This window comes from Sorex fumeus, unplaced genomic scaffold (assembly GCF_029834395.1).
Source record: "Sorex fumeus unplaced genomic scaffold, SorFum_2.1 ptg000007l, whole genome shotgun sequence".
NCBI classification, from domain to species: Eukaryota; Metazoa; Chordata; class Mammalia; order Eulipotyphla; family Soricidae; genus Sorex; species Sorex fumeus.
Window position 1 is genome coordinate 40,544,021 of NW_026606064.1, and position 23,966 is coordinate 40,567,986.

Genomic DNA, 23,966 nt, shown 5'->3' on the forward strand with positions numbered 1-23,966 from the left:
ATTCATAGAGTATTTTATATAAACTTTGAATGTTCTAAGTTGATCATGTAGAAATGACAAAAATGTACATATAATAATTTAAACCTATCCTAGGAAGGGAGTAGTGTGGAAATTGTAGGAATTATATTAATAAAGTTATAGGATGTATATCTTACTATGTCATATTGATAATGCAGGGATGCTTAGGCCAGTTTTAAGAACTGGTGCAGGGGCTAAAGTCTCTTGGTCTCAGCTGATTATCTTAGCAAGAGTCTCAGCCTTCTGAACAATTTGAAATGGGGACTTAAGCTTGACATCATTTAAGAGGTTTTTGCTAGAGGACTTAAGTAAGAATTAAAAATATAAGGGTAAAAACCCAAAATTGAGTTTGAGAAGTTTATTTTTCTGGTTACAGAAAATCATATTTATTGAACATAGTGATCATTGTATTTTACATTTTGATAGTCTATAGGAGATCTCATAGTTAAATAACATTTAAATATAATTTTCTATTCTTGTTTTTCTTTTTTTTTTCTCTTTTTAAAAAAATGACTTTTGTGCATGGTGTTAGGTCGAGTTCTAAGCCCATTTTTTTTGCATTTGATTGTCCAGTTATGCCAACACCATTTGTGGAAGAGGCTTCCCTTGCTCCCCTTCACATTTCTTGCTCCCTTATCAAAGATTAGATATTCATACATTTTGGGTTTGTGTTTACGGATATTCCACCCTGTTTTATTGGTCTGCAAACCTGTCTTTGTTCCAGTACCATGCTGTTTTAATTATTACTGCTTTGTAATAGAGTTTGAGGTTGGGGAGGGTAATGCCTCCCGCGTCTTTTTCCCAAGAATTGCTTTATTCGTGGGCAACAGATTCCTCCCAGTCGTAAGCTTCCTTCTGGAGACTAGTTTTCAGGCTCTTTGAATCTGTTGCCTTTGGACAATTGTTATTCCTCTACTATGTTTCTATATTTGAAAGACATCATTCTGTGTCTGTCTCTGTCCCAGTCCCTCTGACTTAACTTCACTCAGCATGATACTCTCCAAGTCCATCCATTGTAACAGCAAATTGCATTAATTTATCTTTTATTATAGCCAGTTATTGTTCCATTATGCATATGTGTAGGATAACATTGGTTTGTCCTTTCTGCCTTGCCACAGGGAGCTTAGGTTTATTGGGTTACTCCCATCACAGTGCCCCCATTCCTCTGTGTTTACTTATAACTTCTTTCTTTGTGCTCTACTTCCCCAACTGGTCAGTCACCTTTATCACCTAATCAGACTCTGTTAACTTGTAAATATTGCTTTTCTCTTCTCCTTAAGTCCTTTGCATAGTTAATTCAGAGTGATTTTTTTTTTGTATAGACACATGAAGACATTTAATGCTATGCTTTTGTAACTTGGGATTTAATTGACTCCAAATGATATTCACTTTTGGGCATCTCTTTTCTCTACTTAAGACTCAGTTGCCCTTACTTCCTAGCTCCCCAAAGGCAGGGTCCCAATGAGAGACTGGTTGTACCCAGGGCAAGCTGAGAGCTACCCTGGCATAGAAATGGGCCTGACCAAAGCACCATAATACTGAGCTATAAGTTAAAAGCATAGTCATTGACAAATTCTGTCATGATCCAAAAAGTAACATCTAAACTAGGATACTGCTACAGTTAGGAAAGATTAATCTGGCCTGAGCAGTGTATTCTGAGTTCTAAAGCGAGATGTTCCCAGGAGAGTCCCCCGTAGAAGCTCAATGTATCTCTTACTGTGTCCATACAAAATAACTAATATTAAGAAGTAGAATTAAGATGTTAATGAAGTTATTGGACTAAGGAGAGGAGAAACACCCCTAGGTGGTTATTTCCCTCCCTTGTGCCTGATGGACAATCAGGAAGAGCTTTTGATATGTTGATTGTGCTACCCAGATGTACAGGTGCCATGTCTTTTTTTTTAATATTCAGTAATTTGAATTTCATTCCACTCTTTTCTTGCCTGTACCATTTCATATAGGAGATCTGCTATGATTCTTAAGGTTATTTTCCTTATATTTAAGATTTTCCTTTTCTCTTGCCACTTTAAACATCTGTCTCTTTCTGGTTTCTGCCATTTTAATAACTGTCTTGGTGGTGTTCTGTTTGAGTCTATTTTGTTTGATACTCTTTGGCCTATTGAATTTGCACAGCTGCTTTTTTCCAGAGTGTAGGAAGGTCTCAGCTATTATCTCTGCCAGCACTCGTTCTTCCTCTTATTTTTTTTTAACTCCATCTTCTGGAATTCCTGTAATTTAGAGATTTTACTTCTTGTTGTTGACATTAAGAACCGTTTAGGTTTGCTTCTTTTATTTCTCTCTTTTTTTAGACTTCTTATCAAATGCTGGGTTGTATTTTATCTTCAACTTTATTTGTATGGTTCTTCCCCTGTGAGATTCTGCTAGTGTGACTTGTTAGTATGCTCTTTAGCCCCTTAAATACAATTTATATGGAATTTCTCATACTCTGAAAAAGTTATTCCTTGAGTTGGTTGAATTTCTCCTCTAGTGATTGCTAAATTTCACTGACAAGTATTTGACTAATTTCTGTTTCTAGTGCAGTGCATGTTGATTTTCGTTCTTGATTGTCCAGGCTCTAGTATTTTGATGAGTTTGGGGACTTGCCTGTGTTTCTTTCCCTATCTGTAATTGCAGCTGAGTTCCTTAGTTTCCTCATTGTTCTTCAAGTTTTGTGGGTGTTAATTGTGAAAGTTTAGATTACCTGCTACTTGAGAACTGATCTGTTGTTTATACTAAATGGCTACTAATGATGCTTCAGATATTCAGGTTATTTCCTTACTGTGCAATGTTATTTTAAATTTTGCAGATCATTGTCAACTAGTTACTTGGTTGGGTTAACTGAAATTTAAGGCTGTCTACCCTCTTGGATATAGGGGGTTTAGAGAATACACAGATATGTGATGGAGCTAATCCCTGACTTATTAGGAGGATGCATTGGTGCAGGACAAAAGGATGGGGTTTTAGGGCAGTGAGGGGCAGGTCTGGCTCCTTGGTGCACTTACCTAGGTTTGGAGAATAAACTAATGAGAGGGGAGATCAATCCTTTGCCTGGTGTCGGGATTGAGACACAGGACAGAAGAATGAGATTCAGCATTGGCTGCTTAGAGTGTAGGGGAAGAAGAGACATATGACAAGCAATGGTGGTCAGGGGTCATGGGATTCAGGTATACCTGTTGTGTTATGAAATTATAGATGAGAAGAGTGGGGATCAAGGGGTCAGGGAGATTAAGGTAAACCAGAGTCAACAACACTGAGAACATCAGACCCAAACTTTAACAACCAAACTTAAAAAATTGCATGTCACATCCCAGCCTAGGGAGATAGGGAGGATATGGGAGCATGGAAACTTTGGTGCAGGGAGTTAGATACTGATCATGGAATTGCTGCTGGAATATTATGTCTAAATCTTAAGGATGCTCCTTTTATGTAATTTCTTTCATTGGTTTAGCTTCTTTTAATATTCCATCTCTATCTTTGGCTCTTATACTGATTAGGGTGTGTCTTCATGTATTTTTATCTGGATCTCCTTCAGCTGCTGCCTTTCTGGTCTCCTGAATCTGGATACATGTACTCCTAAACTCTGGGAACTTCTCATCATGATTTCTTTGACAATTGATTGTTCATCGAAGTTGTTTCCTTGGCCTAGTGGGACACTGATGATTCTTGAATTTATCCCAAAGTTCTTTTGTCTGCTGTTCATTTATTTTGAGGCTTTTCCCCCCTCTTCGGCTGTCTTATAGAGGTTTTCTGTTTTTTCCATCTTGAACATCAATGATTTTTGTCCTGAGCTGTTAACTACTTTGCTGCTAAAACTTTTCATTGAATTTGTCATCACCTACCAAAGTCTTTAGCTCTGTTATTTCTGATTTTAGTTTTCTCATACATCCTTTGTTTTCACTGATTGTACAACTATTTCTTTAAACTCATTAGAACATTCACAACATTTCCTCTCTCAGTCCTTAATGACAGTTTATATAGCTGGTTTTACTGGTGGAGTCTTTAGGACTTTGATCTTCGCACAGATTTTGCCTCTGGAAGTCTGGATTGTAGTTTTTCCACTTCTTTATTCATGCCCTTCTACTTCATCCCCTCTTCATTCTCTCACAAATATCTCTAACACGATTTGTCATTTCTAGGTGGTTAACAGTTTCTTTTGCTGGTTCCAGGAGGCTTTCAATTTCATTGACCATTCTACTTCTTTTGTGTTTAGATTTTTATGAATATTGCTACCATCCCCCACTACCTATGTAAGATTTTATAGGAATTTCCAGATTCTGGCTATTGTGAATAGTGCTGAAGTGAATAATCTGTTACCAGAGAACAGATGACTGGATAAAGAAACTATGATACATTTACACAATGGAATACTACACAGCTGTTAGGAAAAATGAGGTCATGAAATTTGGCTATAAATGGGTGGACATAGAGAGTATCATATTGAGTGAAATGGATCAGAAGGAGAGGGACAGATATAGAATAACTGCATTCATTTGTGGAATATAAAAGAAAAATAGTATGAAACTAATTTTCAAGGCCAGGATAAATGGGCCAGGAGGACTTCTTAGTGGTTGGAAATTACCACAAGGGTGTGGAGGGTAGAGGGTAGTTAAGATAGAGGAGTGTCCATTTTGACAACATTATTTGGAAATGATTACTCTGGACAAGAACTGCGTGTTGAAAGTAGGTAAAGAGATATACATGATAACCTTTCAGCATCTGATTGCAGAGCATAATGCGAGAGAGAGAGAGAGAGAGAGAGAGAGAGAGAGAGAGAGAGAGAGAGAGAGAGAGAGAGGAGAGCTAGCTTCCATTGAGGCAGGGTGGGGTGGGGGTGGCTTGAGGTGTGGGAGGGAATCTAGGGACATTGGTGCTGGGAAATTGCACTGGTGAGGCTTGGGTATTGGAACACTGTGTGACTGAAACCAGTCATGAACAGCTTTGTAATGCTCTATCACGGTGATTCAATAAAAATAAAAATTAATATTGCAAAAAAGATTTTGTAGGAGTGGTGTTTGGAGTTAGGGTTGACTGAATATTAGCACAATGATGTGGGTATGGGTAGCCAAACTGTGCCAGTATGGTTCAGTATAAGAGGCCAAGTTGTATTTTGTTTGGGATTTGCAGGAAAAGTATTTTTTTCCAACATTCTAGGGGCTGCAGTTTACCTGCTGATAAATGGCTGTTCCCACGGGTTGCCTTTTCACAAACCTTGTACATGGCTATATGCTGAGTCAAGTCAGGGGATACTAAGTTGTGTGCAGTTTCTGGATTTTTTTTATTACAAAATTTTCACAGTAGTTAATAGTTTTAATTTTAAGAAAGGAACAATAGAGGAACAGGCAGGGCAAGACTATAATGTGGCCCTGAGAAAAAGAACTATTGGTATGCAGTGTCAGAGGGGTTTGTCAAGTTGATGCCTAATAAGCTGACCGACCAAGACTGCCTTATGACCTTGATCAGCACATTACTTAGGTGACACCAGAAGATAATCATTTTCAGGCCATCCCTTTTAAACTCAGTGAAGAAATGCTCACCCACTCATGCTTTGTTAAAAAGCTATCCAAGGGGAAAGGTTTCTGCCTTTGGAATCCTTCAGGATACCCCTCCCAAAATCTGGGAGCTTCCTTGTCCACTCCAGCACCTTTTATCCCTGTCTTTCCCTTAAATAAAACCTGTTTTGATTTAGGCCATTCAGTCTTCAGTCCCTTGCTTTCAGTCTTAACTGCTTGAGGATGAGCTGGAGGGCCAGTGCCTGCCATATAATATTAGATAGCTTTTTAGACAAATTGTGAAGAAGTGAACACTTCTATATATAAAATTGCTCTTTAGTCCAGAATTTGCATTTTTTCCTAGAGAAATGGAAATTTCAGAGAAAACAAAACAAAATCAAAAGACAGACTTTAAAATCTTTAAGAGTTCATTTTTGGTGAATGTTTTACTTCTTTCTGTTACTTTAATGATTTTTCTATTTCAGAAGGATTGAAAAAAAGGCTAGTTTTAGGAAAATTTTGCTCTCCAGGAAAGTGATTAGTAATACTTATTTGGAAAGAATTATTTCTATTAGAATTTATATCTCTTTATTTTACTAGTTATTTTTTTAATTTATGTAGTCTGTATAAGACTTAGACTATTTCTATTAGCTGTAGCTGTAGCTAACAGAAGGTGACATTTATTTTCGTGTCCCTGTTTTAATGTCCATTAGTCTCTAAATTTCCCTAGACACTTTAAATGGTTTTGAGCTTTGTAGTTTTTTCTATCATAATTCCTTCATGAATTATCTATGTGTTTAAGCCCCTGTTGATGACTAGATATGGTTGTAGGGAGATATTGAGACATTCCAAATAGTTGTAATTAGTTCTCTTTTAGAGGGTTCTTTGACGAATGCCTCTCCGTTAATCCTAGTTAAATACAGTGAGTTTAGTAAAGTATTTTTACTTCAGAGAGGCCCTTAGTGAGAAGTGACTACCCTGGGTTTTTTTCTAAAAGGTCACCTACCCCACCAGAAGTATAGGGAGATTTTTTTTCCCTGTCATTATCCAGATACCCTTTTGGGACTTGTGGCAATAAAACTCATGAAAGTGAAATTGTGCCCACAATGCTGTCACGCTCTCATCTGTCATGCTGTCTGTCTGTCTGTCTGTCTCTCTCACTCTTCCCCCCCCACCCAGGAATTAATTGGGTCTACGTTAATTTCCACTCAAGTTGTAGTAATGATGTAATGATGATTTCTGCTCTTTCTTTCTTCCATATTTACATGTCTCACCAGTCTTCTGTGTGACAGTTGGCTTTGAGTCATACACCTCAGAGATTCTCTGATGAAAATAAAGAGGTTTTGTTTTGTTTTGTTTTGTTTTTTAAGCCCTGGCAGTACTCAGGGCTTGCTTCTGGCTCTGTCTTAAAGAATCACTCCTAGCAGGCAGTGTATCAGGTTTACAACCTGGTTCACTACATGCAAGGCAGCCGCCTTCCCCACTATACCATCTCTCTTACACCAAAGAGTCTTTGTCTTTAAGTTTGGTGAACTTACATTTTGTAAGGAGGGAAGACTAGAAACTGGAAGTCATATTTCCTTTCCATTTTTGATACCTTTTTCTTTTCACTAATTTTTACGGGACACTTCATTAAGAGACAGACGCACCAGGGCTTTCTCAGGAAGTAACTTTATTAAGCTTGTCCACACAAGTTCAGAGGATCTATATCCAGAGATAAACCAAGGGAAATTAACCAAAAGACAACTAATTTGAATACTCCTAGCCCTCAGCTAGCATGGTTACAGAAGCAGCAAGCAAGGTTATACTAGATAAGACATTCCTTTCCCCACTGTCTGGTTGGCTAGAGCCTTGCCCAGGAAACTATTAGGTGTCCTTTAAGTTTTACCCACACCCTCCCACCCTCCTCCTCTCTTACCACAAGGCCTCACATTCCCACATTCCACACTCCTGTAGATTCCTACCACACTATCATGACTTACATATTAACTGTGTAATAAATGTTTATTGGGTTTAACTTCAGTGTTTTTCAGACAGTTTCATCCCACAACTTGACAAAGAATGAGAGAAGGAGAAGTGAAAGGGGAGGATAGAATGAAAGAAACTTTTAGAGAAACTCAGAAACACAATTATATATATTCGCTTGTGATTTTTTTCACTTTTTTTGGCTTCATTTTTTCTTTGTAGAACTTTTTCATACATTTTATACTAGAATATTCTAAGTAGTCTAATTTTATTAAAGAACATATTACATTGTCTCCCTTTGCTTTAAATCTTTGGGCAACAATAAGGTATGTATTTTCCCCAATAAAGTATTTTAAACAAGATACAATTTGTATTGTTCCTTTAACTTAGTATTAGAACACTTAGCTTGCATGTTTGAGGCCCTGGTTTCAATATCTGGCACCACCAAAAAAAAGTGTTAAACATACATTATAAATTATATATTATGTATTTACATATTGTTATAGCATAAATATGTGATATACTATAATTATATGATCATATGTTATAAGTAATATATTTATAAATTGTAAAAAAATTTGACAGGTTCAACAAAGCAAGCAGATTTAAGTTCTTTCAGAAGTAGGGATCTGAATTTGATAGACTTACAATATTGGCTGCTTTCATCTTTAGGAAATAAATGAGACTAATTGTGTTCTTAGCCTACTTTGATTTTAAATAGTCTTGTATTTAATATTCTTTGAAAATAAATATATAGCGGAAAGCCTCATGTTTGTTATTTATTCTAACATATTCTTATATTAACATAAAAAATTCTTTCAGTCTCGTAGTGTGGATAAGCAACATGCTGTAATCAATTATGATGCCTCTTCTGATGAACACCTAGTGAAAGATTTGGGCAGCCTAAATGGGGTAAGTTTAGAGTTTACTTTTTTTTTACATAGTTTAGGCACTTTAGTATTATGACAAATGATACAACATTTCTTGTTTTTATTCTTTTTCCTTTTCATTTATTTACTTAGTATGACAAATCATATTACATTTCTTATTTTTATTTTATTTCATTTTTGTGTTACTTTTTAATCTTTATTAGATACATAATACTCTAAAAATCATAGTTTATGTTCCATGAAACTTTTGCCAATATAAAAATCCATAGGTTGTTTGATATAGCAATTGAAAAAGAAGTTTTTAAGGTGATGATATGAAAGTTTGATGTCACTGAGTGGTTTGAAGTTACATGTGGAAAAACTTTGGAAAGCTTTGGCAATAAGAAAACTAAAAGGTACTCTTAGAAGACATATGGGTTAATGTTAGAAAATAAAGAAGGAGGGGCTAAAGCAATAGTAGAGTGCATAGGGCACTTGCTGTACAACCAATCTAGATTCTATCCTCAGCATCCCATATATCCTCTGACCCCCACTAGGAGTGATCCCTGAATGTAGAGCTAGAAATAAGATCTGAGCACCGCCCAGTGTGTCCCTCACCCCACCCCCCAAAAGTAGAGAAAATAAAAGAAATGTGATTTGGTGCCAGATTTTGGAGAAAAATTTTATTTTAGATGGGTCAGAGTGACAGTGAAGTTAGAACATTTACCTTGCATGAGACCTAGTGTTTGATTCCCCCATACCACATATTGCTCCTGAATTTAACCCTGCTATGAACGATCCCTGAGCTCAGAGCCAGAATGACCCCAAAACCAACAAAAATAGAGTAAAATGAATTCATCAGAAAAAATATATCTCAAGTGCCACTATATTTCTTCCATAAGGAGAATTACATTATCACACAACAGAAGTATATAGATGTGTAAAATTATCTTATTCTTTCTACTTTTCAACTTGCGTTTGAGTCTACTAACATAAACATATAAAGTTTTACTCATATTAGTAATGTTCAAATTCTTAAAATTTATCAGAAATAATATAGTTCAATTGCTTTTAGCTGCTACTTATTTTAAAAATGCACATTACACATTCTATGAAAAATTTATAAATTTTTTTTGATGATTTATATTGATGATTTATTAAAATGATTTTTCCCTATTGCCCTTTGGGATTCATTCTCCTTTTATAGCACCATGCCCTCAAGAAGGCTTTTTCTACCCCTATATCTTTTTCTTTGCTTAGGAATGGAGGAAAGGAGTCAGCCTTTCTGTGAAGTATGTTGAAAGCTTGAGATTTAAGATTGATCATAGCACTGTAGCACTGTCCTCCCGTTGTTCATCGATTTGCTTGAGCGGGCCCAGTAATGTCTCCATTTTGAGACTTGTTACTGTGTTTGGCATATTGAATACATCACAGGTAGCTTGCCAAGCTTTGCCATGCGGGCAAGATACTCTCAGTAGCTTGCCGGGCTCATAGATCATCATCAGGTTGGGGTGTATTGTCCTATATGTACATCTGTGCTGAATTAAGGTTGCAACTTTTTGTAATTTTTCATATAGTCTTAGTGGCTAATAAAGTGTCAGTTTAATGTATAGTTGAGTATATAAAAATGTCGATAATACTGAAGGTAGAAGAAAAGAAAGAGGAAAAAATAGAAGTATATTTATTAATTTCAACATATCAAAGAAAGCTGGTTAGTATATGAATGTTGCCTATATTCTTGGCAAGTAAGTATAACATTATTAGGAATTCCATAACTCTAGCATACTCTACATCATTAATCCCAGTGTCTCGGGAAAATCATCCTCATCATTTACCATCTATGTTCTGTAGACCCTTTAATACTTTTTACTGATAATTTACAGAAGATGAAAGATAATGAAAAACTATTCAAAATTTAAAATGAGACATAATAAACTCAAAATTTTATTCCATATTTTCTTGGCTTTAAAGTACAAAATGCAATGGGGCCAGACAGCCTGGTGCTTGCCTTGCATGATGCCAACCCGGATTTGATCTGCAGGAGCCAGAAGCAATCTCTGAGTACTGAGTTTAACCCCCAAACAACACTTTTTTAAAAAGGAAAAAAGTAGGCATTGTTCTTTGAATATCACTTCTCATCAGTTGTCATGGGATAGTTACCCGTTCTATAAATGTTGATTCCAAGTTTCAAGAATATCTGTAGATTGTTCTAGATTTTTTTGTTTCTCATTCTTATTCTTGCCACTGAGAGTATCTCGCCCGCACGGCAAAGCCTGGCAAGCTCCCGGTGACGTATTCAGTATGCCAGACACAGTAACAACAAGTCTCACAATGGCTACGTCACTGGGCCTACTCGAGAAACTAGATGAACAACGGGAGGACAGTGCTACAGTGCTACTCTTGCATGAACAGAATGCATTGGGTGGTGATTGGGGCTATACTTGCAGTAACAGGTGCTGTTTCTGGCTCTTTTCTTAGGGGTGGCTCCTCCAGTGTCCTTGTATCCATAGCTTTTGTTGAACTTCCTATGCTCTTTTCAATCCCCTTAATGTTTTTCCTTTTATGTCATGCACATAATTCCAACACCACCCATGAAAAGTGCACCCACCTCACTCGATTATTTTCAAAGTACTGAACGTTTAAAATTGTATTGAGGATGGCCATCTTTATTTATAATTGCAAATTAGTTTTATATATTTGGATTTATAAATAATTGAGCAAGTAATTTGGGGGGGTGCTTTGACATTGCTCAGAGGTTAGTCTGGCTGTGCACTCGGGGATGTGAGAAATCGTATGCAGTGCTGAGGATTGAACCCAGGTTGGTCTCATGCAAGGCAAGTGCCCTATCAACTGTACTAATGCTCTAGTCACTAGAGTTAGTAATTTTGTTTTTATATCATCTCTTTCTTTCTATTTAGTGTTGTTTACTCAAACACTTGCCTACTTATAAGTATCAAAGGATGAACATGAAAATACTGTTTAAATAATCTGTTAAAATACAGAATTTTTACATTAAGAAAATGGATCAAGGATTATATTTATCCAAAGATTTTCTATCACTTTTTTCCTTTTCTGGTGTAGAGTGATTTTTGTCTATCTTCATATACATGTTATAATTGTGAAACAACGTGCACAAGGGATACAAAGATGGTACGGTATTTTGACAAGTAAAATAATAAAAATGGTTGATTTACTAGAGATTCATTTCACAAGTTGTGATTCTTTTAAAGTTCTATGCTTCTTACTTTCATTTGAAAAGCCAGCAACCATGCCTGGCTCTTGAAAACTTGACATATATTTGGACTTTGAAAAGAAGTATAAATTTTGGACTCAGTGTTTGTAGAACCCAACAAAAAGTGTAAAATATATCATCTTATATTTGATACTTCTTAAAAAATACTGTTTTGAACATAGGGGTTAAAATGAAAAGTATTAGAGTTAATTTTAACTGAAAGTTCTAAAAGAGTTCATTATCGTTCATTATCCAGTTTTTTTATCATGTTCACTTTGAAATATTTGATTTAAAAATATGAAATGATTGGGAGATAAAGAAATAGTGTGGTTAATTTAGATGGAAAACAGAACCAATATCATAAGATACCCATAATGTATCTTTAAAAAGCCCAAAGGACTCATAGCAATCTACACTGGGTCATGTTCTTTTTTCAGCAATATATTTTGAAATAATTTGAGTAAAAATAATAATACTAAACACTAAATAATATTTTGTAAAAAAGTGAAATTAAATGAAATGATTTTATATATATTGAGTTGCATTATTTTACCCTTTATAGTTAGTTTACATAGGAGTTTTTGTTGACACCATTTTAAGGCAACTAAGTTTGTGTTGGCAGAATGATTCAGAGACTTACAGGAATTGCAACCTGATTCTTTGTTATTATTAACAGTAGTAAAACTTAGTATGAAATCAGTTATCAAGCTATAAGATGTATACTCTATTTGCCACTATCATATTTGTCTATATAAAGTATAGTAATATTTAATATTTAATTTATTTTTTCAGACTTTTGTAAATGATATAAGGATTCCAGAACAGACTTATATCACCTTGAAACTTGAAGATAAGCTGAGATTTGGATATGATATCCTTATATAATTTTGTACATTCATTAAATTCATTCAAAAATACTTAACTGCAGTATTTGTAAGTTGATTCTTGAGATGTAAGAATTTATAATACCGACATACTAGAATCTGTGCCTTCTCATGTTTAAAAACAAGTCTTAAATTATATCTGTATATTTTAATATGTGTATATCTATTTTGGTAACTGTGCTTGTTCTAAAAATAATCCTAAAAAATATGGACTTAGCTTTTTCTCTCCTCTATGTATAGTTTCAGCAGATGTCACCCTACAGTGCTATTGTATTTGTAATTTGGGTCTTAAAGAATGTAACTGGGCATAAAGATTAATGGAGGGTTTTAAGTTAACCTTATCCTGGGAATTTCTTCCCCCTAGAGTGGTATATTGGATGGCAAAAATCAGCTTATTTGTAGGAGGAGTGAAAAAGTTTATCTGTACCTTTCCTTCCAGCTCTTATTCTACTTTATGCATTCTCTCTCCCCCCTTTCTTTCTTTCTTTTATTGAACCACAGTGAGGTATACAGTCACAAAGTTGTTCATGATTGAGTTTCAGCCATATAATGTTCCAGCACCCGTCCTTTTACCAGTGTATATTTCCCACCAGCAATGTTCCCAGTTTCCCTCTCTCTTTCTTCACCCCTGTGTGTATCTCTCTCTATTCCTCTCTCTCTACCCTTTCTCTTCCCCCCTCCCTCCCTCTTCCCTTCTTCCCTCATTCTCCCTTTCCACTGCCCACTGCCTACCCCTGCTTTGGGGCATTATGTTTGCAGTAAAGGTACTGAAATATTATCATGTATATCCCTTTATATATTTTCAACACTCACTTCTTTGGAGCCTTCTCTATCCTAAACTGTCCTTTACCCTCACAGCCCTGTGGCAAACTTACAATCATGTTTTTCATGGCTTTGGTCTCATACTGTGTGTTCTTTTTAATATCTTGCAAGTAAATGCAGCCATTCTATATATGTCACTTTCCTTCTGACTCATTTCACTTAGCATGATATTCTCTATATCCATCCATTTATAAGAAATTTCATGGCCTCATTTTCCCTGATTTTCCTGATAGCAATTATTTCATTGTATAGATGCCCCACAGTCTGTTCTTTATTTTTTATTTTTGAAATTTATTTTTGAAATTTCATCCTAAATAACAGAACCCTTATAACAGCAGTCCAGTGTTCACTTATGAATAGAGTTTTAAAGTCATAGCAGATGGGAATCTATTTTGTAAAAGTAAAATAAATTGAGCCTAAGATGAGGATTTAGATGAACAGCACTGGATCAAGGCTAAATTATTCTTAAAAAATTCTTCTTCAAACATGCCTATGTAGAATATCTGTATTTTAATTAAATATAAAATTCTTGTAGAAAACTGCTTATGCCAATAGAAACAATTTTAATTTTGTTCATGAAATCTCTGGTGACTTTTTTTTTGGCTTTTTGGGTCACACCTGGTGATGCACAGGGGTTACTCCTGGCTCTGCACTCAGGAATTACCCCTGGCGGTGCTCAGGGGAACATATGGGATGCTGGGAATCGAACCCAGGTCGGCCGCGTGCAAGGCAAACACCCTACCTGCTGTGCTATTGCTCCAGCCCTTCTCTGGTGATTCTTTAACTTAACATTGGTAAATGGGCAGAGTCATGATCCACGACAGAACAGTCGTCTGTTCTGGAGCACTAGGGTTGTTTCCAGATTCTGATTATTATGAATAGTGATGTAACAAACATAGGACTGCGGATGGTGTCTCTGCTGTGTATATGTGAACATACCCCAGGGTATGTTCCCTGAAGTGGTATTGCTGGGTCCAATGGGAGCTCAATTTGTAATTTTTTGAGGAATTCCCATATTGTTCTCCAAAAAAGGCTGGAACAGTCGGCATTCCACCAACAGTGAATGAGTGTCCCTTTCTCCCCACATCCACAACAGCACTTGAATGTTCTTGTTCTTTTGAATGTTTACCAGTCTCTGAATACCCTCCATTTCTGTGCCCTAATTTGATTCTTCTTTTTTTTCCAGTTTTAATGCTCTCCCTGTTTTAAATACATTATTTAGTGTTTTTTAAAATTTTTTTGTTAAAAAAATATAATTCTAAGGCCTGAACAGGAACATGGATCATGACTCTGCCCATTTACCAATGTTAAGTATTTGATATGCCAAACGCAGTAACAATAAGTCTCACAATGGAGACATTACTGAACCCGTTCGAGCAAAGGGATAGGAAATTCTGCAGAAAAATGTGCAGATAAGGAATATAAAGTGCCTAGTCTTGGTGAATAAGTACAAATCTTAAAAGGTTAAATGGAATAAAGATGTGGAGATAGTAAAGTTTTCGGTAGTATGAATATCTGAAAAATCTAGTCTTCAGAAAGATAACTATGAGTTAAATGCAGTGATACAGAAGATTGTACAAAAACAGATTTGGTATATTTCATGTGACTGACTCATGTGGCTGACCTAGAGTTTTACTCTTGGCACCCCTATGCTACTCCAGGAGTGCCCCCTGACTGCAGAAGCAGGAGTATACCCTGAGTGTAACTGGGTGTGATCTCCAAACAAAATTAGTGATGAAGTCAGAGAGAGAGAGGGAGAGGGAGAAGGAAAGAGAGGGAGGACTGTAGCTAAGACTCAAACTTTTACTGTTTCAAAACTATATGTATATTCAAAATGTTAAGGAAGCTTTAAATTGGTATTCAGTAGTCTTGCATTTTGTACCTCCAATCCCTGTTTGTTTTCTGTGGGATAGGAAATCAGGTTAATAGAAATAAGGATATTCCACAAACCTCTTTACAATTCTAAAACATTCTCAATTTGTATTTTTTATGAACACATAAATGCAGATTTCTTATTAACAAGTTTACTTTTCCTTATTCATGGGAAGTCTAAGTGTAGTAGACCTAAGGATAGTAATCAAGAGTAGTAATCTTGGGGCTGGAGCAGTAGCACAGCGGGTAGGGTATTTGTCTTACATGCGGCCGACCCCGGTTCGATTCCCAGCATCCCATATAGTTCTCTGAGCACCATCAGGAGTAATTCCTAATTGCACGAGCCAAGAGTAACCCCTGAACATTGCCAGCTGTGACCCCAAAAGAAAAAAAAGGCTAAAAGCTAGCCTTGAGATCATGAGTGTTCTGAATTTATAAAGAATGAAATTTTGAGGACATAGAGAGAGTACAGTGGTAATCACTTGCTTTGCACATGACTTCTCCCTGGCACCCTATGGCTCACTAAATTCGACCTGGAGTAAACCAAGGGGTGTGACGCCCAAAACAACAAAGAAATGAAGACATTAAATTTAGCACATGGTAGTAAGTTCCTTCCAGTTACAATTATTTAATGCTGGTGGACTCTGTTTGAAATATCTTTCTAGTATACAAGACTTTGTTCTTTTAAGCACAATAATGAAAGCATTCATTGTATCTAGCACTGATTCTAATCTGCATGGAATCAGTTGTTTGATAATGTCATTTGATCCCGATAGCAATTCATAGCAGAAAGTAGTGATTGTTATAAAGACTGTAATTATAGCATTTATTTTGCACAATCAAAATGAACTTCATTTTTATCAGTGTTTAGGAAATCTGAGTAATTTAATCCCTTCGGGATTATCTGTTGTGGTATTGTTAGAGATGAGATACTGTTCTCTGTTTTTCTAGTGAGCTATAAATATAATTTGAGTGTTTTTTTGTATCTGTAGTTATATTGTTGTTGTGATAACATATTTTTGTGTTGAGTGCTTGCTTCTTGAAAGCCATTATTACCTAAGCTTAAAATTATTGCTTGTTTCTGAGATTTTCTTTAGAATTTAAAAATGAAATTTTTTTACTTTTATGAATATATGACTATATTTTAGCTTTTAACTCTTAAGGGACATATAATAAGGCGTTCTAATTACCTTTTAAATGTAGGTCAATTTCAAGTGATGACTGTACCTCTACTGGATACCTTTATCTTACTACTATAAGCAATTATTGGAATGTATACTAAAAGTAGTGTGATTTAATAAATCTGATACTATTCATGTTAAATCATATAAAAATACCCACAATGAGTGAAACTGATGTTAGAAAGTACAAATAAAATAAGACCATTTCTTGGGGCTGGAGTGATAGCATAGTGGGTAGGGTGTTTGCCTTGCATGCACCTGACCCGGGTTCGATTCCCAGCATCCCATATGGTCCCCTGAGCACCGCCAGGAGTAATTCCTGAGTGCAGAGCCAGGAGTAACCCTTGTGCATTGCTGGGTGTGACCCAAAAAGAAAAAAAAAAGACCATTTCTGAATTTTCTTTGAAAATTCGAAGATTGAATGCCAGGGATACAGCTTTGTTTGCGTGTGTGGGGCCCTGAGTTTAGTCCCGGACACCACCAAAAACCAAGTAAATAAGGTCAACAGAGTTTTAAAATTATGTTCTCCTTAGCCCTATATACATACAAATCTTTTTACTGTAGTACGAGGAGAAATGAGGGTTCCTGAAGAGGCTCTAAAGGTAAAACCATTTTACTTTTGTTTTGTAAACCCATTATTTACTAAAGTTAATTTCACTCCAGGATGTCTCACCTCAATATTTAAATGTTTCATAGCATGAGAAGTTTACCATTCAGCTTCAGTTGTCCCAAAAATCTTCAGAATCAGAGTTACCAAAATCTGCATGTGTCAAAAACGTAGACTCCAAAGTATCAGATGCTGCTTCAGAAGCACAGCCCAAAGCTAAAGAAGCACAGAAATATGAGGAAAAGGCTATGGGTAAGATATTCTCTAAAATTACTTTATTGATAATTAACTAAGAAGAGATTGCATGGTTTATTCTCAAAGTCATGGTCATTAACCATAAAAATGTTATCTGTTGCTATATATAGTAATGATGGTCTCCGAGTTGATTTGAATTAGCAATCTTAAGCAATATGTAACACATGATTATATATGACTTTTATTCCAAGGATTTTAAAAATGCCTCATTTAAATAATCTCAATAATAAAAGCAATTTTTAATTTATAGACCAAATATGCTCAAATGTCCTCTAATCCTTTTAACAATTTTTAAATTTCATTACTGAGATCTATCTTAACAGTTTAAAAGAATTCAAAAAATCACTCACTCATGCTAAAATTTGTGTTAGTTGTTTTATATTTATACTTAATATATACTTAATGAATTAAAATGCTTACATATCAAATAATTGATTATACTTTAATAAAAATGTTATGATATAACAGTTTACATTGCTTTACTCTTAGCTAGTCAGTAGTTCGACATTACGAATGTCCAACATGAAGATCTGTGCAAGTTATTAAAACTTGTTATCAAAACTGCACCTTCTTTCTCATTTAATAAATCAAACAATTCTGACATTATACAGGAAAGTATGTATTTTTTATTTCCTATGCTTTAGACAGATTTTTCCTACTTTTTGCAGATATTTCTGCTATGCCTCGTGGTACTCCATTATATGGCCAACCATCCTGGTGGGGGGATGATGAGGTGGAAGAACAAAGAGCTTTCAAGTCAAATGACAAACCTGAAGAAAAGAGTGTTGAAACTGGAACATCAGGTAAAGTCTCTGTTGCACCTGTGACATTAAGTGGATATATGGGAAAGAATTAATTGTCTGTCCTAAAAAAGATAACTACTATTTAATCAGATGAAAAATAATCCAGGAATGTTTTATGGTGAGGCTTCTCACCTAAAATTATCAATTCCCAAAGCTTTATAAGTTCGTTTATTTAAAATTAAACTTGCAACTCACTGCTCAGTAGTCACTGTCTAACAGTGCTCAGGGAACCATGTGATGCCAGGGATCAAATCTGGGCCTCCCGTATAAAAAGTATGTGTTCTAAACCTTTTAGCTATCTCCCTAGCCCCACATGTCACTTTGATATAAAACATTTTTCTACATTATGAAATTGTTGAAACTCAAAGAATATATTAAATATATAGTTGGGTGTTAAATACTTTAAAATAATTATCAAGAAGTATTAATTAACCTAGGTACAAATTAAGTTTGTTTTTTTAATTATCTTAACCAGCATACAATAATATTTTAAATGAATCTATTATATTCAGAAATGTGATATGGAACTAAAACTTTTTTAAATCCTCAGTGCCCAGTTTTACTGATACATGGTGAGCAATAACATCAGCTGAATTCAACAATTAGATTGAATTTAGTTCTGAAACCCATTCTCAAAAGTCAGACAGCATATGTTTTTGCTGATACTGTGTAGTTATAAATATTCATGTGTCTGAATAATATAGATTTTCAAAAATAAGTGGAAGTATTAGTTATCTTGCACATAAGAAGTTGACAAAGGCATCAAGTATGAAGGATGAATGGCACAACCAGTTTTCATATGAATGATATGGAACCAGAGCTGGGGTGTTAAATACAATAGTTAAATACATCAAGCAGTATGGAAAACTAAGTCTAAATCTCAAGGATACATTCTATCAGATACCTCATTTTAACTCTAGTTCTCCAAGATAAATGAAACATTTTTCTTAGGGTAAAATAAGAACAGTTGCTTTTTAAATATGCTCTGATTTTACCAGGATACATGTCAAAGAAAACTGGCTTTATTAGTTTAATCTTTTAGTGCCGTATCCTTAACTGAGGTTTGTAAACTTTGCAAATAAATTTACATCACAGCCATCAAGGCAGTTTTCCTCATGCCTGAACTCTAAAACAGTATTATCTGCAATGGCAGATAATAGTAATACTACCTGAGACTAAACAGAAAGAAAAATTAAGTAGGACCTCTTTAGATTTGGTGACACATGGCCTCATCATTGTCATCAGAAGAGCTGATTTATCTTCATTTGTCAGCAATCATAGCAGAGGACTATAGGAATTCATCACCATATTCATTCTTTAGCTGCCTTCCTGGAACATTCAGGAATGCATGTTAACCTGTATCACATCCAGCAGAAAATCGCAAAGGTTGCTTCCTTGTTTTTTTTTTTTTGTTTTGTTTTGGATTGAATCCTGGTATGTTCAGGTATTAACTTCCTGCCTCTGTGTTCTGATACCACTCCTGCTGGACTTGTGGAATCAATATATATGCCAAGGATCAAATCGGGGTAGCCTGCGGCTGGTACTGTTTCTTAGCCCACCATGGTTGCTTCTAGAAGACCATTCATTCAGTAGTTGGAAGACAACTTTTCCACAACTTCTCATCCCTCAATTCATTAGTCTTTTAGTTGCAAGAGTAGGTCACTTACTCATTCCTGAATCAATCACATGCAAGGATCTGAGCTCATTTTTAAACCAGTCTGTCCACCATGAAACAGTGTGACTTTAGTTTCCCCCAAAGGTACTTGAGCTCTTCAGGGAGAAGCGGCTATCAGAAATGGATTATTTTAGGAGGGAGGAATAGAAAAAGGCCATTAGGAGACAGTAAAACATATCTACTTTCAAAGTCTTTGTATCTTCCTTTCCTTTACTCCATTTTTTAAAAATATTATTTGATTTTGTTGCCTTTCTCATTCGATCATATTAAAATTCCTACTTTCAGTTTCCACTCGCCTGTTGTTTATTTGCTTTGTAATTCTGACTTGTTCTTTTTTTTTCTTTTTGCAAGAAATTACAGTGTCTTCCTTTTTCCAGTTAAATAGATTAAAACTTGCCTTAAATGCTAAAAACAACATTGACAAATTCTGAAAATCAATGTGAATTTATCTACCATTAAAAGTCTAGCACATGTATACAAAACTACTCTGAAATCTGAAATATATAATCTGAAATCTGGGGAGATAGGATTGTTGGAAAGAGAGGAAAGATGAGAGTGAAGAAATAAGGTCAGAGGAGATGAGGGAAGCAGAGAAAGAGGGAAAGAAAAGGTGGACAGAGTAGAGAATGTGTATAAGAATAGCACTGTAGCACTGTCCTCCCGTTGTTCATCGATTTGCTCAAGCGGGCCCAGTAAAGTCTCCATTGTGAGACATGTTGTTACTGTTTTTGGCATATCGAATACGTCATGGGTAGCTTGCCAAGCTTTGCTGTGCGGGTGAGATACTCTCGGTAGCTTGCTGAGCTCTCTGAGAGGGGCAGAGGAATCAAACATGGCTCTGCCTGGCCAGCTGTGCACAAGCCAAATGCCCTACCACTGTGCTAAGTAGGGCGTTTGCCTTGCACATGGCCGACCCGAATTCTCTAAGTATAAGAATAAGAATTACAAAATACAGTCAAGTGTTTATATATATATGTATATTTATATATGTGTGTGTGTTAATATATATATATAATACACAATCTTGAGAAAACTAACTCTTTCTGTAAGAGAAGTTATTTTGCTTTCTAATATGTAGAATGTAAAATCTTAGTGCTATTTATGGAAGGGAGACATTCAATAGAATATATCTGTTTCTTTTTGTATCTTTTTTTGTGTGTTCACATAGATTGAAAAATTTCCTATAAACTTATTGATGGAGAAATAGAACAGCAGATGGGGTACTTGCCTTGTACTCTGCCAAACAGAGTTCACTTCCTAGCATCCTGTATATATCCCCAAACTCCACCAGGACTAAAATTCTGAGCATCACCTGGTGTGGCCCAAAAACCAAACAAATAAAACACAAAATCTCCTATAAATTAAGTGTACAGCCTTAAAAAGAAATCCAAGACAAAAGATATCTACTGAAATTAAATTCGTTCTTTGAAAATTAGAGTCCTCTAAGGAAGGATAATCTGTCCTCATTTTGCTAAAGATAAGCTCTTTTATCTGATAACTTTAATGAAACATTTGTTTAGTCTACAGTTTGCAATATTTAGTTAGTACAGCTGTTTAAAGAAGGTATTTTGTCGTTTTACATTAATTGTGATCTAACCAAAATTTAGAAACTTTAAATTTGTAATTCATATTTAACTAAACTTGTCGAGTGTTTCTAATTTTAAATAGTTCGATGGTTGTCTTAAAATAGCCTTTATTATTTTGAATTAGTTTAATATTTCATTTTGTACAGAAGTATGACAGTGATATTGTTCTAGTGTATGTATATTAAAAGTACACATAATATAATCATAAAACAGTCATGCTCAGTTTGACAGCAAATACACTAAAATTGGAGCCATACAGAGAAGATTAGTATGACCCCTGTGCAAAGGATGACATGCAAATTCATGAAGCTTTCCATATTTGGGTTTTTTCTTTCCGTTTTTTGAGTCACACCCAGCGATGCACAGGGGTTACTCCTGGCTTCGCACTCAGGAATTACTCCTGGCGGTGTTTGGGGGACCATATGGGATGCTGGGAATCGAACCCAAGTCGGCCGTGTGCAAGACAAATGCCCTACCCACTTTACTATCGCTCTAGCCCCAGCTTTCAATATTTTTATCAGAAAGAGCAAAGAAAGAAATTGCTTACAAAGGAGCATCCTTAAGAGTGACAGCAGACCTATCTAATGAACCCTAAGAAAGTAGTGGGATATACTGAATAAATTCAATGAAATAAATGCCTCACCTAGAATATTTTTCCCAATTAGACTCTCTTTCATATCAGAAGGAACAACACACAGTTTCACAGACAAATAGTTCAGGAACTTCTTAGGCTCACAACCATGGCTCCAAGAGCTACTAAACAGACTACTTTAAGATGAGACAAGCCCCTCAAGTACATCAAACTTTGGTAAAGAGATGGGACCAAACCCCATAACAATAACGTCAGTGGGCTAAATGCACCAATTAAAAGCCATAGAGTGACAGGATGGATCCGAAAATTAAACCCAGTATTTTGCTGTCTGCAAGAAACACACCTGAATAGTCAGAGCAAACACAGACTCCAAGTAAAAGGATGGAAAACAATTATATGAGCAAAGAACTCCCTCATAAAAGCTGGAGTGGCTATACTTATATTAGACCACTTAGATTTCAGACTGAAGATGTTTACAAGAGACAGTGAAGATCATTTCTTAATGATCAAAGGATCTGTACATCAGAAAGAACTCACACTCCTAAATGTATATGCACCTAATGAGGAACCAGCAAAATACTTAAAACGACTGCTCATAGACTTAAAGACATTGATAGCAACACAATAACAGTTGGAGATTTTAACACCACTATCACCTCTTCATAAATAAATCAGACTCAATCTCAGCAAGGACATACTTTATCTGAGGGAAGAAATGGAATATAGGGGTTTAGTACACATATATAGGACATTTCATCACCAAAAAGGTGAATACACAATCTTGTCAAGTGCATGTGGGGCATTTTCCAATATAGATCACACGCTGGGCTACAAAACATACCTCCATAAAATTCAGAGGATAGAAATTGTATCAATGATCTTTTCAGACCATGATGCACTGAAAATAGAACTGAATTACACTCAGAAACAGAAATTCAAACCAAGCACCTGGAAACTTAAACAGTTCACTACTGAACAACGAATACTTAGAATAGAAATCAAAGAGGAAATTAAAAAATTCTTGGAAATGAATGAGAATGAAGAGACCAGTTACCAGAACCTATGAGACACAGCAAAAGCAGTATTAAGAGGAAAGTTTATAGCTCTACAAGCATTCCTCAAAGAGGAATAGCAAGCCCACATAACTAACTTAACTTCACAGCTTAAGATCTTGGAGAACGACCAACAAAAGGAGACCAAACCAAACAAGAAGAAAGAAATAATGAAACTTAGAGCAGAAATTAATGACATGGAAACCCAAAAAACTTTGGGTTCTCTGAGAAAATAAACAAGATTGATAAACCACTACAAGACTCACAAGGAAAAAGAAAGACCCATATACAAAAATGAGCCTATCCCCAAAATGAACAAGGAGACCACAACAGAACCCACAGAAATTCAAAGAATAATCAGAGATTACTTTGAAAAGCTTTATGCCATAGAACTAGACAACCTCAAATAAATAGATAAATTCCTGAGCTCCTATAATATCCCCAAGCTGACCCAAAGTAGATTTGGAATACCTGAACAGACCTATCACTGTCAAAGAAATTGAAACAGTAATCAAAAGTCTCGTGCAAAACAAAAGCCCTGGCATAGATTGATTCACTATGAATTCTTCCAAACCTTTAGAGAAGACCGATCCCAATTGTGTTCAAGCTTTGCCAAGAAATTGAAGAAACAAACACTTCCAAACAGTTTCTATGATGCAAATATCACCCTCATACCAAAAACAGACACCATAAAAAAAAGAATTATAGGCTATTATCTCTGATAAATACAGACGCAAGATCCTCAGCAAAATCTAGCAAATATAATCTAACGACTCATCAAAAAATTATACACCATGACCAAGTAGGATTTATCCCTGGGACACAATGGTGGTTTAACATTCACAAGTCAATCAATATAATACACCATATCAATAAAAGGAAAGATAAAAACATCTGATCATATCAATAGATGTAGAGAAGGCATTTGACAAGATCAACACCCATTTATGATAAAAACTCTCAGCAAAATGAGAAGCTGGAGGAACTTTCCTCAATATAGTTAAAGCCATCTACAACAAGCCCACAGCAAGCATTATTCCCAATGGAGGAAAGCTAAAAGCCTT

The 23,966-nt window shown here is 35.6% G+C and overlaps 1 protein-coding gene and 1 non-coding gene across 9 annotated transcripts in view; both read left to right on the top strand.

The window, feature by feature from the left end:
• CEP170 (centrosomal protein 170) overlaps positions 1-23,966 on the top strand; it is a 136,265-nt gene that overhangs the window by 39,729 nt on the left and 72,570 nt on the right. For all 8 annotated transcript variants that reach the window (XM_056131491.1, XM_056131481.1, XM_056131465.1 and 5 more), the window contains exons 3-7: positions 8,295-8,384; positions 12,366-12,444; positions 16,876-16,934; positions 17,029-17,191; positions 17,863-17,997. In XM_056131491.1, coding sequence (XP_055987466.1) covers positions 8,295-8,384; positions 12,366-12,444; positions 16,876-16,934; positions 17,029-17,191; positions 17,863-17,997 — 526 coding nt within the window. The remainder of the gene's footprint in view (positions 1-8,294; positions 8,385-12,365; positions 12,445-16,875; positions 16,935-17,028; positions 17,192-17,862; positions 17,998-23,966) is intronic.
• Positions 21,474-21,581, top strand: LOC130017044 (U6 spliceosomal RNA). Its single transcript, XR_008791314.1, has one exon. It is a non-coding gene; the product is annotated as a U6 spliceosomal RNA (small nuclear RNA).